The sequence below is a fragment of the Zosterops lateralis genome (assembly GCF_965231275.1).
Source record: "Zosterops lateralis genome assembly, chromosome: 9".
Classification (NCBI taxonomy): Eukaryota; Metazoa; Chordata; class Aves; order Passeriformes; family Zosteropidae; genus Zosterops; species Zosterops lateralis.
The window spans coordinates 11487850-11505924 of record NC_139769.1 but is presented as its reverse complement, the minus strand read 5'-3'; the positions used below and the strand labels follow the sequence as shown (position 1 = coordinate 11505924).

Sequence of the window (18075 nt, the reverse complement as noted above, 5' to 3'; positions counted from 1 at the left end):
AGGAATTTTAGGTCATCTCAGAACTTACCCTTTTCCAAGAACAGTTTTAATCTTTGTTCAGTGCTTGAATATACTTTTATAATTATGCTTCAAGTGTTATTGCAGCTATATTTCAGATTTTACGCATGTAGGAAAATGCTATATTATTTTAATACTGACAGTGGAGTAAAAATCTATTCAATATTCACCTTTCAGGAAGCACAATCAAATATCCAAGAACACTATTAGACTTGCCTAGCATAAAGTTTCAAACTGCTAATGGATTTTAAATTGATGTCATAATGCTGCAATTTAAATACATGATGTTCATTAATTTTGCCAGAACTCTTTGTAGAGTAGGAGTGGTATGAAAGAAGGAGGAAGGTTATATTTTCTCTACCTGCTTCTTTTTATCTGCTTCCCCATTTTTGATATACAAAAAGAGTCATTACATCAGCTTGATGTGGGTGGGGGGTGAAGTTTGTTCCAATAGGTTTCAATTGCATAACCACTGTGGAGTTGTATCAAATTAATATTTTCTATGAAAAAATCACCAGGAATAGGATAAAAATAAGAAAATATGATAGGCATGACATTTCCTAAAGACAGATTTCATGGGACCTCTCACCAAAAATCCATAGGCACAAAGTGGAGGAAATAAGGAAAAGAAAGGTCATCTTGTTCATACACCTCCTTCTCACTGAAAGGTCAAAATTCATGTATTGAGTGAGACAGCAATATTGCAAAACAGACAGGCATAGTTTCCCACAAATCTCAAGGAGTCACCTCGGATGTGGATATTGAAAAGGGAAAAGAGTTCACATCATGGAAGGCTACTACAAGATCCTCTCCTACTGGGGGGAGTGAGGGTGGGCTCTGGATCCAAATTTTCTAAGTGAAGAATCTTCTATTTTAGAAATATCTCCAAAGTGAAACTAAAATGTGTCTAGACTTAATGGCCCAGTATATACAACACTTCGCATCTATTTGTATTTCAAATCTAATATATTTACTGTACATAAAGACAGCTTTTCCAAAGCTGTTGCTATGGCTACAAATCAAGGAAACCATAGCAACAACCCTGTGTTATGTACAGCCTTAATTGTGGATTAAATTACGTCTCTCTTTGCATTTTATATTAAATACTCCAATACAATCGAGTTTTAGTAATCTTAGTTTTTCTGACTTTTTATTAATAAAAATTCCACAATATTACAGTGTCAAGTCAAATACACAACACCCCTGAAAAATGTCTTTACAGCAGTATTCTGATCATACCTAATAACAGACACACCATTGTTTTTTACTTGAGATAAACACTAATATTCATATCATCATATTTCCTGATCTTTTTTTAATACAAATGATTGATCACTACCACTTTAACCAAGTAATTGATTTTTCATTGTCTCATAAGATTTTTCAAGTCTCATCCCACTCAGCCTTACCTCCCAAAAACCAGCTCCTCCTAACTTAAACTTTTATTGCTTTGGAAAAGTTTGGGGTGTTGGGCCTTTTTTGGTTTGGTTTGGTTTTCCTTTTTCTTTAGAAACTAAGTATACAATAGTGAGACAGGAAAGGCAGAGAAGTTCATTCTAGATTTTCTAGCTTCCCTGTGACTTCAGGTGACTGATTGGGTTGGTGGCAAATTACCCTAATTCCTTTGGTTTGTTAACCTCGTACATTTAAGCACACGAAGGAACTGGCATTCAGCCAGACCTTTGAGTGCAGCCTAAGAGGAACAGAACAAATGTGAAGAAAAGAAGAAGGATGTTAGAAGTGGCTGAGGAAAAGGAGGGAGTGCTATCAGACAGCAGGAGAAGCCAGTGGGATGACAGGATTCAAAGGACACTGTAGGAGAGAGAATATGAGAACATTCAACAGGTGCAAAAAGATTCCCTCAATAAAAGAGAAGAGAAAAAGCCAAAATTCACTCTCCTATCTTCTCTTCCATCACTTTATTTTCTGATAATTCATTATGGTATTGTTTCCTTACACCATTTGGTTCTTGATCAGATATCAAGTGTCCCATTTTGCAAAAAAAAAACTTGCCACATCTGTTTGGGGCACAAGCTTGTCTCACAGAGTAGACTTTTCTGCTTATCTTACATACCACAGCAGCACAAAAAATGATAAAATATCTTAATTTTATGAAATGAGCAGAAGTCCGATGTATTTGATGCAATAAAGAAATTAATAACTGAGGGTTTCTGGCTGTATTAATACATATAGCACACAAATGCTCATTTGAGAAAGCAATATGCATTCTAAAAATCACAGTCTGACAAAGCTATGAGTGTGAGTTAGGAACATGAGCCATGAAAAAGCTTTTCACATGAGCATCACAACAAAAATTCCCACACACAGAGAATAATTAAGTCAAAAGTTAGTGCATTTACAATAAGCAAGCCATGTTCAGGTTCTTCATTATCATTTTAATTAGCAAATATTAATGTAATCTGCAAATACAGCAGGGAAAACAACTAAAATTACTAAGTTTAAGGAGTCCTTCATGACCCAAGCTAAATTGAGACAAATGTCTTACGAATCGATACCGGTCACCAGCTTTCAGGACATTCATTTCCATTTACTGTTAGAACTTCCAAGCGTGTTATCAAATTTAAGAATGAATTAAGGCCCTCACAAACTACTTCTAACCTCTGATGAAGGCACTGGTGAATAAAAATGGATTAGCATGCTCCTCTCCTCTCCAGTTATCAGTTCAGACTGATAGTGATCAAGTGACCGTGGCAGCTCTGCCTCATTCAGATTCCACACCTGCCACTGTGGCACCAACACAGGGACATGCAGAACACACTGCCCTCACGTTTCTAGAGGGATGGGAGATGCTAGATGAAGCCTTAACCCCTCTGAGCTCAACAGCACCTCCCATTCCTTTCACTGGGACTACCATTCACATCTGAACAGTTCTCCTTTCAGGTGCTTGTCCTTTTCCTGTTTTATAGATAATTTACTTTGGCCTCTAAAATAGTGCTGCATCTTACAGGAACAATGATTAAAAGCTATATAGGTTTAAAAGAAGATAAAAACTACCTCCCTCTCATTCTGATTTTCATATTTAACCCACTAAAGGTAGGATAATAATTAACTTATAGGACTAAATATAATGAAGTGGTAAAGCATTTTCATTCTCTATAAAAGCTGTTACATGAATGAATTTCACTCATTAATAACTGTAATTTTATAGAAAAGAATAACTAGTTGTTAGTGGAAGTCTGATAGTATTTCTCATGACTGACAGTGCTATAACTGATCACAAACTATAGAAAGAGTTCATTTTTTATGTTACCTTATTTTGAAAGTTTCCATTTTACAAATATTACAAAGAGAGAGGGAAAAGTCTGAAGAAAATGCACCACCCCCATCAAAACCCAACAGTAGCTCTAGAAATTTTGACAACTAAGACACTTTAAAGCAGGAGTCCCTGTAAAACCTAATTTCATCAGACAAGTATTTTTATCACACAGCAAGTATTTTGCAAAGCAGATACACATCAGTGAGTTTTAAAGTACAGAATGCAAATACATAGCTAGCTTTGAAATAGCTATCAAGTATTAATGCAGCACTTCCAGAAAAATCCAGTAAACCTCTAGCTTTATGCATTTACTAGACTCACACAGGCTTATTTCACAAATCATTCCCTCTTCCTCTTTCATGCCCATACAAACAAAAATAAGCTACTTCTTTGGGAAGCCCAGGCAAAATGAAACATTCTTAGGACCTTACTACAACAAAGAAAATTTCCTTTTCCATTAGGGGGATTGAAGCATTCAAATTAATCTGAAAATTTTTCTTGTTTGTTTATACAAGTTTTTATTCAATCAAGGGTGTTTTTGAGGCCATTTCACGGCTTTCTCCACTGCAAACATGAAAGAAATTTTTAAAATTTCAAAGGTCATTTAAGTGGTAGCAGACTTCTAAAACAGCCACTTTGCTCAGAAACACCCTTGTTCAGTTTTTACACTGGGCAGGTTGTAAAAAAGCATTAGATGGGATCAGAGCAAAAGAAATCTACTGGTCCATCTTGCCAGGCTGTTAAAACCAAGTCTTACCTCTTGTGTTTTTACATTTATATATCCATAATGAGTTTTCAGAGGCTGCCTTTGGCCATTAGAAAATGGGATCCACTTGACTCTGGTTTGTCCAAAGCAGTTTAGGATCAAAGGGAAAGTTACTTCATTTGTGAGACGAACGATGATCAGACAGAGGAATGCTGCAATGAAACTCACAGCAACAATGGACTTTCTCTGTGATGAAAAGAAGAAAGGAAATAAATTATTAAAATTGAGAGTCAGTTTTAATAAAAAAATACATATCTTCAGTTGGAGGATGAAGGAAAAACACTTGAGAAAGCTTTATATGATATTATTCCTCTGGTAGTCACCTTGCTGCAGGAGCACAAGGACTCAGGTGGCTCAATTGTTTTATTTCAATAAATTTGCACTTCAGAGGTTTGCAGAGTTTCTTTTAGAACTGGTTGCAAATGAGTCAGTTTTGCTCACAAAAAAACCAAACCCAAGCCTTTTTTTTTAAGGTTCAAAAAACATCTATCAACTTTCAATTTTATTTGCATTTGGAACAAAGATTTTATGTAAACATCCATACCAAAGTCTTCACTCAAAATCATCAGTTTTCTAGGGACGACAATACACAAAAGGAAAATGCCATCTGCAATGACACCACACAAAATTTACTGGGAAGATCACCATCACTACAGATCATTCCATGCAACAGAATTCATGCTCTAACTTTAAATACTTGAGAATAAATTGTTGGTCAAGTCAGCACCACTTTCTGCCTTATTCCAGCTTCACGAATTTACAAAGTCAGGCATTATTATTTCGGATAAGATGACCTCCACTGCTAATAATTCAACCAGTCTGAAGCCTGTGTCTAATTAGTCCTTCCCTTCTGCCTCTACCCCATCCAGTCAGTTGGACTGGAGAATGTAATCACAGAAAGATCATAACTTTTTCCCTGGGAAACTCCCCAGCCTGCAGGTGAAAAACTTATAAGAAAGTATGTTCTCCTTATTTTTAGCTATTTTTTAAATACCGCAGTCAATTACTCCTAGATAAATTACTTAAGGACAAATATGTCAGCTGACACGCGTAAAGATTCTAGATTTGATACTCTACCAAAAAGATTATTTTCACATTTTCCCTGAGGGAATGAAACAATTATCATTTACAGGAGTTTTACTGTACTTTAATTACATTCTGGGTTTACCTAATTTGCCACAGTTTAATTACTCTACTGAAGGTAATTCTATCATTCTAAACAGTAACATTTACAGAAAATACAGGGGGAAAAAAATCATTTGCCTAAGGGCCTATACATAAGTGTATAATAACACTTAATGCTGGATGACAGAATCTGATCACCCCAATTCCCAACTACAAATATCACGATCTAACCAGCACAGAACACATTTAAACCACTTATTTTACATGATGGAAGTAAGATCACACATGATGCCATGGTAAAGGCAAGCTCTCATTGCAACCAGGTAAGATGAATCTGTTCTTTGCACAACGACCCCACAGCAAATTGGAAAGGATGTTATGACACTCCCACAAACAAGAGTTAACAAAATAATCCACTGCAGGGGTCAATTGCATGGCTTTCTGTTCTGATGTACTGGGAGGTTACAATTTGTAAGATAAAAGCAGTGAGAGACTGGGCTGGAAAACTTGGGTGAACGAGGTCACTGTGAGGAGAAAAGGAAGAGGAGGATGAAGAAGTGTTCTGGCAGTGTGATTCAGTGAGGAACCTCAGCCAGCTAATGGCTGTGCAATGTAAAATTAAACCCAGCAAATCTTCAGAGGGCATCGCAGCAGCCACAACCCAATCGCAGCTTTCAGAATTCATGGAAGCCACTGCACTTTTCATCATCTGCATTATAACAGATTTACATTAAATTGCAATAAAATGGCTGGGGAGCACTTCTGTGTCACTTCTCTTTGTAGCAGATGGAGTCAGAAACATTTAGCTATATATCAGAGCCTTGTAAGTGCTAAGAGCAGCCAAGATGTGCAGTGCAAGTGATAATCATAAAGCAATGAGAGGGAGCATGGATTAGTCATATTATTTATTGCAAATCAGAATTAAAATATTGCAAATATTTAAAGGGGAATCTAGAGTCTCATTCCACTACATGAGCATGTTTCAATCAAAACATCCACAGCAGGAAGCAAGATTGCTACTACCTGATTTCCACATATCCTATCTTCCTGGTTTATTGAATATCACTTTTTACTTCCTTTATTTCATGCAGATCTGTTCTGAACTTGAAAACAGTACAATCAGCTTTATGTGCCTCTCACAGGGAGTTGCTCTAAACAGCCCTTGCCCTGAGAAGAATTCAGATTGTACAGCTAAATTTCTTGGCCTTCACTAGGAAGCCACCTGATTTTTATATTTCTTTTCTTTAAATGCACCGTACTACCAGATGAAAGAAAAAATTGTGGCCTTTTGGTTTTTTATGTAAGAAAATACTGTTTGAAAAGGAAAACAGCAAAGATTTTTCTCTGTATGTTGCTTAACCAGAAAGAATCTGCACTAACAAGAACATTCAAATGAAAGAAAGGAATTTTTACAACAGAACAGAATTAAGGCATCTGTTGAAATTGTTTTGGAAAAAAAAATCTAGCCATATGCAACATAATGTTTACTTATCAACCTGAACAAAGGACATTTGTATTAAGTATTCAGTTCCCCTTCAATTTTTGTTGAAGACATGAGATCCAACAATAGACATTTTCAGTGGGAAAGACTACTGCAAATTGGCATTTCAGTAGCTCTATAAATTTCGCTGTAAAAATACTGAAAAACACCAAAGCATATACTTTTCATAATTTTAGCTTTCTTAAAGCACCAAACAAAGAATTCTGCTTAGTGGCCACAAGCATTCTACAGAGCACTTCTAAAAGTAATTTGATTCCCTTAAGTCCCTATGTTCTTTACCTGCTCATTAAAAAACCAACCAAACAACAACAAAAAAGAACCAAACCCAGGTGCTATTTGTCATTAACTGCTTCCTGTAAAATTCCTTTACTGCAAACAAATGGATTTTGTTATTGGTCCTCTGATAAAACTTAAAATTTAGCATTTGAGCATCCAGAAATTCTACATGTCATTAGGATATGACAAAGAAGTCTGAAGCTATATAGAGGGATGAATACCAAATTGTAATTTGTCTCAAAATTTGTCTGCATCAACATTTTAAATACTCACACATCCTACCATTTGGGAGAGTTAAACCAACACTAATTAGTAAGTCTGCAGAGAAACAAATCTTATTCCTTCTTAATTTTCAGTTATGAATGCAAATTGTCTCTTAACAAAAGAAATGTTTCTCTAACATGGACATATCCTGTGCATAAATCTCAATCAATCTTTTTTTTTTCTTGTTTAGCTAATCTAATGTAGACATTTTGATACTGACAACATCTACATAAGAAATGTATATTCAGTTATAAACATATTTTAAGTGTTTCTCATTTTTCACATATTCAGTGAGGAGTACACAGTAAGACATATGTTAAAGAGTTTCTTAGCTGGACGACTTGCATGATATATTAGCTTTTGTTACATTTTATTACAGTCACTGTAGTACCTGACTAGCTTAGATGGCAGTGGCAAGAACAAAATTGCCCTTCTCATGAATACAGGATTCTATAGCAGAAGAGTGAAGGAGTTTACCTTTTGTTAATGAGATGAAGTCTACCTACAGGCTCATTCCCAATTAAAAAAAAAAAAGAAAAAAAAAAAAAGGTAGAAGAGGAAAAACTTGAGATCAGAGTACATGAACTGCAATACCTGAGACCCCAATGGGCCAAAAGCACTCACTAGGACTAAACAGTTTCTTCTAATTCTTTTTACTCAATCCCCACAACAGCATCATCCCACCTTTGGTGTCAGTGATTTCTCAGACACCAAGCTCATTCTGTCTAGTATGTATATCAAAATCAATAACTAGTAGGTATGAATCACATTCAATTTATATCCAGGTTGTTAAAGTAAGAATTGAAATAAAAACAGGAGTGTCATACTACTCTGCTGGATAGAATTTAATTAAAAACTTCATGGGAATAAAACAATACCTACTTTCAGGGGTATAAATATATGTATTTGGCAACATGGTCCCTAGCACTATTTATATGCTTCATATCACCTAGTTTTGACTAATTACCAGTGCCAGGGTGATTCATTCATTTCAGTTTGGCAGGAACTTGACAGTCTGAACAAGTTTTAGTCATTTTTCTTTCATAATCTGTTAAGAAGTGTGAGATGACAAGCTCATTTTTTTTATAGTTCAATAATGCCAGACAGAATAATAAGACACAAACATTTTTTTGTGTTCCATACAGTTGTCTAGGAGGGAGGGAGTAAGGAAATATTTTCAGCATAGGAAGATAATTTCTTAAGTTGTAAATTTTACTAAGATCTGTACTAAGTATTTTTATTCTACTTTCTATCCAGAGCACACTGCCCTGCCACCTGGAATGTACTATATGGCAGAGACTATCAAACCACTTCACAAGCAGGAATAAATCCCCATCCTAGTGAGTTTCACAGTAAAACTCATTTCACAGGTGCATAAACTGAGGTTGAAATCAACTTCCCTAAGAGCACAAAGAACTGAAGAGAAGAAGATTTTTACTCAACTCCAAAACTTTCATTCAAGAACTATTTTGTTTTTCAGGCTTATTGTTTCTATCACAAGTAACTGCCGGAATTTGTTCAAAAACAAAGTTGAACATGATATTATCGAAGATTCCAGTAAAGAACCATAGGAACCATGCCCCAAACAGCAATTGCAAATAAGCCTTTTTTCATAAATTGATTTTCTTCAGTACTAATTCTCTTTTATTTTATAGCTACATGGCAGCACCGAGCTTGGAAGGACAAATGAAAGGTAAAGATTTATGTGAGGGCTTTGGGTCTCTCAGATGACACAATATGCAGTATTATTGTATTATTTTCACAATACCTACCTTTATGGGCAGAGTGAGTAACTCGACACTTTTATAATATCTCTGCACATCATATTACTTTCATTATAGGACTGATGCAGGGTTTCAGTTTTTACTCAAGTATTATACCAATTGAAAACAATAATGGCTACACTTACTGAATTTGTTTCATTTTGTAGACCACTATATGTAAAAAATAGTTTTATTTAATTTTCTCTTTTATAGTATTGAGCATCCCATTTAAAAGCTACTTTCTATTACAACAGAGCATTAAATGAAATTCTTTCAGTACTCTAGCTCAGTATACCTTACTGATTTCACCGGTACTGGAAAAGACCATGCCTTCCAGCTATTTTTTTTGTCCTGAAACTCCCTCTAACGGGGCTGCTGAAGAGATAGTCAAGCAGGGGTCCTAGAAGTTTTCAAAGAGAGTAAGACTATATAGCAAAAATCCTTCTAGAAATAGTCATGTATCAAACTTCATTTGCATAACATCAGTAGCTGAAGATTTACTTTCTTCTCTTCCAGAAGTGAAAGTTAACCTGAATATGTTCAAAGACTCCACAGGAGATTGCTGTCAGTGTTTCTCTCTTAGGAGGAGAGAATTCTGAACAAAGCTCGTAGGGGTTATATCACCAGTAAGATCTGGTTTGGGTTCGAAAACCAGTAAAATTAAGATTAAAGCAACTTTTTTTTTTTTTTCTGGACAAGGACATCTTTGTTTAACTGGAATGTAAGCAGCCAGGAAACTGAGAAATAAGAGTCAAAATGAAATTCAGTGATGAAGAAGTAACATGGGAAATGCAGTGTACCTAAAAATAGATAGTTACAATGAAAGAAACACCTGAGTTTTATCCTGAAAAGTGTTTCCCATAAGAAGGTGCCCTGAATCAGGACTGTGTTTGAGGACTGTGGTGTTTGAGCAGGCATCAATAGAAGACACATTATTACTTCTTGCACGCCTTCTCTGCAGGAGCTCTGGCCTTTTCTATAGCTGAGGCAGCTCAAGGGCCCTCAAAACGCAGCTCACTGTACCTCTTGTGTTGTCATTTGTTGAAAACTTGTTACATAATTCAGTTTTCCCCACAACTCACAATTCAGAGGTAGTGTGTCTAGGTTCATAGCAGCTCAACATATTTAACCATACCTTTCATTAAGCCAAAACTGTGCAGAGTGGGTTCAGGCTTACTGGGGTAAGACCTGAGCAATGAACAAAACAGTAATCAGCACAGTCCAAATAATGGATGTAACAGCAGCAGTCTCTATTAAAAACCTTATGTAAGAGATAATCCTCCTATATGTAAACTCCTTTTATTAGTCTCAGGTAACTGCACAACTTTATTACATATACAGCATTCCCATCAGAAAGAGCACACGTATTTAAGTAATGATATGAAATTATATAAGGTAAAGAACTTCCAAGTTTTAAGGAGTAACTGTTGAAGTATTTTGAAGGCCTTCCATATGCTATCATGCATAAAAAGCTACTAGATTTGAAAAGCCCCAGTGATTCTGAGCCCTTCAAATTGCAAAGCGTTGCCAGATTTCAGCAATTATTTTGTGTCACTATTCCCTCTTGCCCTAAACTCGAAGCCTGATAAGAAGGACCATTTATATGTCTGGAGATATTCTTATCCCTTCAGGCTTTCCAGCACTTTGAGCTCCCCATATCCTATAGTTCTTGCTAACAGTTTCATGCTTACTCAAAGCTGAATCTGTACTTCCTTCAGCAGTCTCCTCCTGGCCCAGGGTTCCCTATGCAAACAGCCCAACTCCACCAGGCACAAACACATCATTAGCACAGCCTCAGTCTCACACACCACAAGGTCACAGTACCGCCAAAGAAACCTAAACTTCTGAGCAAGGCATGCCTTTGGCTAGTCTGCTACTTGACTTTATACTGCAGCTGAAAGCTGTCCAGTAATTTAAAATATCTATCCCAATAAAATCCCCATGGTAGCAAAGCACACATTAAATAAGGTTGTTGATTTTTCATTCTATAAGATCTGTTAAGAATATTTAATCTAAAACTCCAGTTACTGATTCACTGATGTCCTTCACTACTAGGGTGAACTCCATCAGTAGCTGTAGATGCATATTATATAAAGACTAATGCAGTCTCTGCATGATGAAGTACTATTAAAAAGGAGAGAAAAAGGAAAGCCTCTGCAGTACAGCTCTCAAATGGTGATTTTTTTTTTTTTTTCTTCTGGTGCTGGATTATTGCCCAGCTCTTCTTATCAATACCTTGGCAAGCTTTCCGACACACACAGCCTGACATACACTTCCCTATAATAGAACTGCTGGTACAAGAATTTGTGATCTTTCAACCTGGCAGTTGGTTGTTACTACTTATTGAAGTAGTACCTGATTGTAGCTATTTTTCACCTGCTGAGAAAAGTTCAAAGAAAAAAAACCACCACCCATATGTGAGTATTAACTCTTATTCAGCCAGAGATACCTCACTCAGATGACCTCTCTTTCTCCTCTATAGGAATATATAAAGATTCATGATCGGCAACATCCTGAGGTTGAATCTGTAACTGAGGGATTTTCACAAACATTCTGAAAGGCACTCTATAGCTGCCAACATTTTAAAGAAAATCCTTTTCAAAAAGTTGATTCTTTCAGCCAGAAATAAGACTAAAATATGCATAAATCAGTAGAAAAATAACAACAAAAAGCCCCACAAATACATCAAGAAAGATTCTTAGAAGACAATAAAATACCAGCAGACTTCTGGTCAGCAGATCTTTATATTTGAAAAAAGATGCGGTTATTAAAAGTCTTTTGCATTTCTTTGCCATTTTACATGAAGTACCAGAAATACTCAATTTCTTGTTTCAAAAACTCACAGGAAAGGTAATATAATGGCTTCTGAAGTGAAAGTGAGATAAATTCAATTTTGCTCGCAGCAGTAAAATCATTAGTGTGATTGGTATGCAGCAGGAGGAATGGATGTTAATCACATACCTATATGTTTAGTAAATACTACACTGGGATGTAACCTCTGGAAGAACTAACTTCTAGATAAGAAAGAAAATAATCAGACAAATAAAATTAAACACTTGACAGCAGCCCAGAGGCAGAAGAAATGAAAGTAAATAAAATGTAACAACCCCATATTCTCAAGCTGCACATCTGTGAAGAAAATGCCTTTTGCTGGAAACCTTCACTTGCCTGCAGCTCACTTCTGCCTGTGGGGAAAGTTTATGCTACAGAGCAAAAATTGCATAACCAGAAATTCACACAAATGAATTGTAATTGCCTACCACCATCTGGACAAGCCCAGACTTTCTCCATTGAATTTCCTTCTGTAAAGATCCCTGACTGCCATGCTGGACTTGAAATTAACAAAAAATTGACACCATGCCTCTGTTTCCTTCTAAAAGCCATTTAACACTGGAAGACAAAGGAGATCTTGCCCAGCCTGTTACTTGGCAGAACTCTTACTCTGGCCCTTCACACCAGTTTCATCCCACACTATTCTTTGGGAGGACGGCACTTTTGGAAAGTTCCTCTGGATGTTCTCTCTGCCAGTCCATGCAATGCACCTGCTGTTCATAAGCATGAAAAGATAAACAGAAGCAAGGGATCATTATTGATTTTAGTCTTGCACCCTCAGCCAGCCAGGGCACCCTAACACAGTGCAGGTGAATGCCTTGTTCCAGAGGCAGGGATGCAAACACTGTTTAGTGTGAGGAGCCATATGGGCTCTTTAAGGTCTGGCTGGATGAAAGGCTGGCTTTGCTCTGAAATATAAAACTATTCATGTAATAGTCAGCTCCTTCACCAGGCAAAGGTCCAAGTTCAAAAAGGAGTAAAATAAGTTTTTACACACTGGTCTTAAAAAAAAAAAAAAAAAAAAAAAAGAGGGTAACGATGAACTAGAAAGAAACTAGAAAGAAGCTGTTCTTAAGCAGAGATGATGCACTTCAGCCAGACTGCAGGAGATCTTTTGTAGTATCTTCTCTTTTTTTCCATTTTCTTTTTTTTTTTCTTTTACATTTGATCAAGAGACTCTCCAACACAGCTGTAGGAGTGTTGTCCTGGATTGGCAGGAGACGAGAGCAGCCTCTATGGATGGCCTTTTACACAAAGCAAGGAAACCTTGGGCTCTAAATTCTTTTGGCAATCTGTCTGTTTTCCATCAGGAAACGTTGGGCTCTAAATTCTTTAGGCAATTTGTCTGTTTTCCATCAGACATGGAAATCACCCTGTTTACTTGCAATAAACCTGTTCCAGCCTACTTCATCCATACATAACTGCCATATACGTCATCAGAAAAGCAAAATGTATTATTCAATGTCTCCAAGCATTGTCTGCTTCTGGCACGTTGAGTAACGTTCCAATAGGCTTAACCATTTATAGCTGATAAAAAGCATGACCTAATTACAGAGAAGTCTGGGCTGAGATCAGCTATTTTGTAACGGGAATTTGAAATTTTCTGCCATATAGCTGGAAGCATGTTACTTTTAGTGAGGGGAAAAAAACACTTTCCCAGCTTAATTCTAGTTCTTTTCTGTATGCTGTTTTCTTTATTGGAAGCTTAGAAAAAGGGGTTAGGGAAACAAACAAAAACCAAAATCAGGACACTGGCATGGCAGAGTCCTCTTTGAAGAAAGACTATAAACTGTCCCTGTGTCTTACAAACCTTCAGGGCACCAAATCTTTCAGCAAATGGAGGCACACAGAGGATGTGGGATTTGCTGGGATGGTCACATCAGGGTCCATTCTAAGGACTGCATGTTCCAGCACAAGAGCAATACTCCATGGGACACATGTGGAATAGGGAGGGGATTTAGGGGGTGTGTTTGGATGAAGGCATGCAGAACCCAGCCAGGCACTTCTATTGGAAACATTAACGATCATACTATTTTCACAGCACTACAGAAAAGAGCTTTTCATCTACGATGCAGATCAGCTGCGTTAAACACTGCATGCTCCTAGCACACATCCAACTATTTTATGATCCCAATGAAAAATAGGCAGGACTACATTGTACATCTTTTTTTTGGGAGGGGCTGCACTGAGCAATGCAGTGTTGGTACCAACACAGAGGGGAAAATGACCTGTACATTTTTGGCAGAGAGATTGCCTTCATTGACATGATCCGACCCTGCTTTACTCCTGCTCATACAGTCACCAGAAGGTGTTGCAAAGCAGCAGGAACTTAAACAAAATTTCTTGCCCATTTAATACAATTGTATTCCTTCTACAGGTAGGAGTCTGTTCATTATTCATCCTTGGATAGCACGAGCAGGAGGTTATCAGAAGGCACCACAGAGACTCTCCAGATAGCAAAGACTATGCAGCTCTGCAGTTACAAAACACAATGACTGCTCACATACTGCTCAAGCAGTGGATGGCATATCCCTCTGTTGACTGGGGAGCTCCTTTAATCAGGGCACTGAAACTCAATAAAAGCACTGATCAAGGTAGTGCCTTCAACTTAATTATGAGCTTTATTGATCATGTCTTCTCTTTATAAAAAGAAGAAAAAAAAAACAAAAAAACGTGGAGCATGGCAGGGGAAGGTAACCACAAAGCACTGAGCTGCAGTGGGACTTGGCAAAACAGATTCCTTAAAGTGGGAAAACTTTGCCTTTTGTGCTGAACTCTCACTTCTAGGAATTAGCCTCTCACTTCTAGGAAGTAGGAAACCATTTTTATACAGACCTATTTTCATCAGAAGGAGGCAAAATACAATTTCATGTTTACAATAAAATCCATGATCTGAGACTTATTTTGTGAATACATGCAGTTGAATAGGATACCTGCAGTGGAATAGCACCCAAAAGACACAATCAAGAGTCAATCTCCATTGTGATAAAAGCTGTAAATTCTCTGAATTCATTATTTCTGCACAGCATCTCAATAGGAGCTGGAGAAAACCATAAAAATTGATAGTTTTCCAAAAGAAATTCTTCCAAGCAGTAAAGTTTAATCTCTCACTGATCTGTTATCCTGATAGAATAGTACAGGGACAGTAACATATATATCCTACCCAAACACACATTCCATCATCGTATCACACTCCTCTCATGCTGGGTGAACTAACTGAATTGAACTTGACCTTCAAAGCCCTTGGAATGCAACAAAATATCTCTGTTTTCTGACATTTATGGGTGGCTTTTCTGCATGGCCGCTTTTATTGCCCGGAAAATAATGGCAAAAGCTGTGTGTACAAACCCACTACAAACACTGACAAATCACATGAAGGGAAGACAGATTTATTCAGTCTAGATTACTCCACAGCTAATCTAATCAAATCCAAGTTTTACATTTTTAAAGCAGATCAAAAATTCATAGAGTTAGCATTTCAATACAATAGATATATATTACAGCTTTATTTTAATCTGCAAGTGTAATTGAACTGATTTAGATTTTCTGCGCTTTTATTTTCGCTTTAAAAAGCTTTATGTGTTTCATATGAAAATGCATCATTGAACCAGCATATGCACAAGAAAAACCCCATGAAAAATTCATGCAGAAGATTATCAATCTCTAATAAGGCTTAGATAAAAACACATTTGGACATGATTCTATATCAAAAACTGAAAGTGCTACATGTGGAAATGCAAATACATCCTATTTGTGGCTTTCTTAAACTTCAAAGAAACCACTCCTATCAGAGCTGATCTAGAACATTTTGATGGAAGAAATGCAACACAATTGGGCACCTAGCACAGTTTTCTATCCTTCAGTCCATCAAACGTAGAGAGATTGTCATGTGTCAGAAATTATTTCAAACCCCTGGTTCCCTGCATCCACATTCTACTCACTTCCATGCAAGAAACAAACAAAACAAGTACAAAATCCCAAAACATTCAAATTGAGTCTAATTTTTTTTTGCAAGACATAATAAAGACATAATCTACTGTCCACTTGGTTCAATGACAGCATATTCAGCTACTTGCACCAAAAAAGCCAACTGTGGAATTCTGTCCCTCCTTCATATAAAGATATCTCTAACTGATTCAAAGGAGAGCAAGAAAAAGCCAGAAGCACTATTAAATTTGAACAGGAACAGTACGAAACATGTATTTTTAAAAATTCTTTCCCAGGGCTTTTGTGCATAAGTTACTCAATTTGCAAACTCAACTCCCACTGGAGCCAAGTCGGGTGTCACCAAACCCAGCCTGTGAATCTTCTTGCTGACATCTGTGGGACCCAATATTGCACCTCAGTAGCTCACAGCCACAGAGGAACTTCCTAAGGTGCCAGCTGTGCAAGCCTTGACCTGGATATGAACAAGTTCTTATCTTCATTTTGGCAGCTGGTGCAGGAAGCAGGTTCTCCCCACAACCTTTCTGTAGGATATGAATCTCTCCCACACACTAACAGCCCTGAGGCCATATATTTTCAATTATCTTAAACAGTAATCTGGTCTAAAGTAGTAGAATAAGGCCACTAAACCCTTAATGAACTCATCACAGTGTCCCAAAGGTTACAGAAGGGTTTTTTTCCTTTCCAGCAGGGAAGAGACACTGGTGAGATTAGATAATGTGCCCCACAATCCTTTGTAAGTACTCAGCAAAGATGAGTTTTCCTCATTTAGAACCAGAATTATACTCAAGTTACTTCTAAAAATAGATACTAGACACTTCAGCATCTATGATATTCAAAAAGCATATATAATGAATGCAGGAATGCTAGTCTCACATTTACTGTTTCATCTGTTTTCAGTGTTTTCCATTATTCCTCTCAAAGGTCTTCACTTTTATCAGTTTTTATCTCTACCTTTACCCCAGTGCTGGTTAGGCAGCAGTTACCAACAAGAAGGAATCTGTACAGGACATAGCATCCCACTGCCCTGTGGCCACATGTTTCTGGCCATCTTTCACTGTGCCCACATTCTCTGTCAGAATACTTGGGTCTGCAGTAGTTCGTACAGGGATTACAAGTTATGAGAGTTTATGATACATTCCAGTCACTAAAAGTCATAAAATCTATCCCAGTGCTCTGAAAACAAAACAGCATGAGATTTTTTTCAGTGAACCCTTAAGTCTTCAAGCCATAAATCTCAACAAATAATGTTGTTTGTTTAAATTAACACCACTATATAGATTAATGAGACAGGTTGTTCACCAGTCAGGGGATGAACCCAAAGATGCATCCTAATGTATTTCATTTCCAGGTTTATTCATTTTAAGTATTGTATAACCTGACATTCACATATTACTGAAGAAATTAAAAGAATAAAATGCAAATCACTAATCAGCTGATCATTTATCATTTGATTTTAGATGCCAAAATTAATGATGCCCTTCCTTTTTCGTTAATTTTTTTTGTATTTTTTTCATTAAATCAAAAAGAATATGTGAGTAATCAGAATATTTATCTGCAATTTCCTTGCTCCTGCACATGTAACTAATCCCACAGTGCTGGAAAATAGATTTAATTGGTTGAAACCTTAGGTCTGTTGGGACTCCCACAACTTAATGCCTAGAAGATCCAACTTCAGATGTTAATGTTTCAAGGCATTAAATCATGGTATTTTCTGTTTCTCATTCTTAGTTATTCAGCATTCACCACAAATTTCGTTGGCCAAATTTCAGCCTGTCTCCCTCCATTTCCTTTTGTCTGAAAGCTACTACCTCACTGAGTATCACAACATCTAATTTTATATCCTCTGATTATGCTTAGATACTCTAATCCTCCAAAAAGTCACCCAGTACTCTCTGTTTTGCCAGATAGTGCCTCTACTTCAGCAGCTTCTTACTACCCTGCAATACTGTAGTCAACTTTTCCTCTTTTACTTACCTTAAGGAACTGCAGTATTTAATTCTTTAATCCCTTCTTTTTGCAGTTACGGCCCAACTTCCCATTTAAGTCAAACCTCCCTGTCAGTCTCCTTTCATAACTGTTTTTAAGAATCTCGTACTTAACTGTTCTTCATTTACACACAGTCCTCTGTCTAGCTGCCTAATTCCATGCTAAATTCTCTCTGAGAACATGATCTTTCATCTTGTAATAATTCTTCTTTTTATCCTACTAAGTAGCCTTTCTCTTTCTGGAAACAGAGTCCTCTGCAGAGCAGCGAGTCTATTTGCCCCTTTTTCCTGGGGGAAAAAGTTGTTTCTCTGTCATGACA

General features: G+C 36.9%; 1 protein-coding gene across 3 annotated transcripts in view; it reads right to left on the bottom strand.

Moving 5' to 3' along the window:
• The window catches only part of ST6GALNAC3 (ST6 N-acetylgalactosaminide alpha-2,6-sialyltransferase 3), a 211409-nt gene that overhangs the window by 107100 nt on the left and 86234 nt on the right, over window positions 1–18075 (bottom strand). For 2 of the 3 annotated variants that reach the window (XM_083867972.1, XM_083867974.1), the window contains exon 2: window positions 4053–4247. The exons of the other annotated variant lie outside the window; for it this stretch is intronic. In XM_083867972.1, coding sequence (XP_083724098.1) covers window positions 4053–4247 — 195 coding nt within the window. The remainder of the gene's footprint in view (window positions 1–4052; window positions 4248–18075) is intronic. 3 annotated transcript variants of the gene reach the window in all.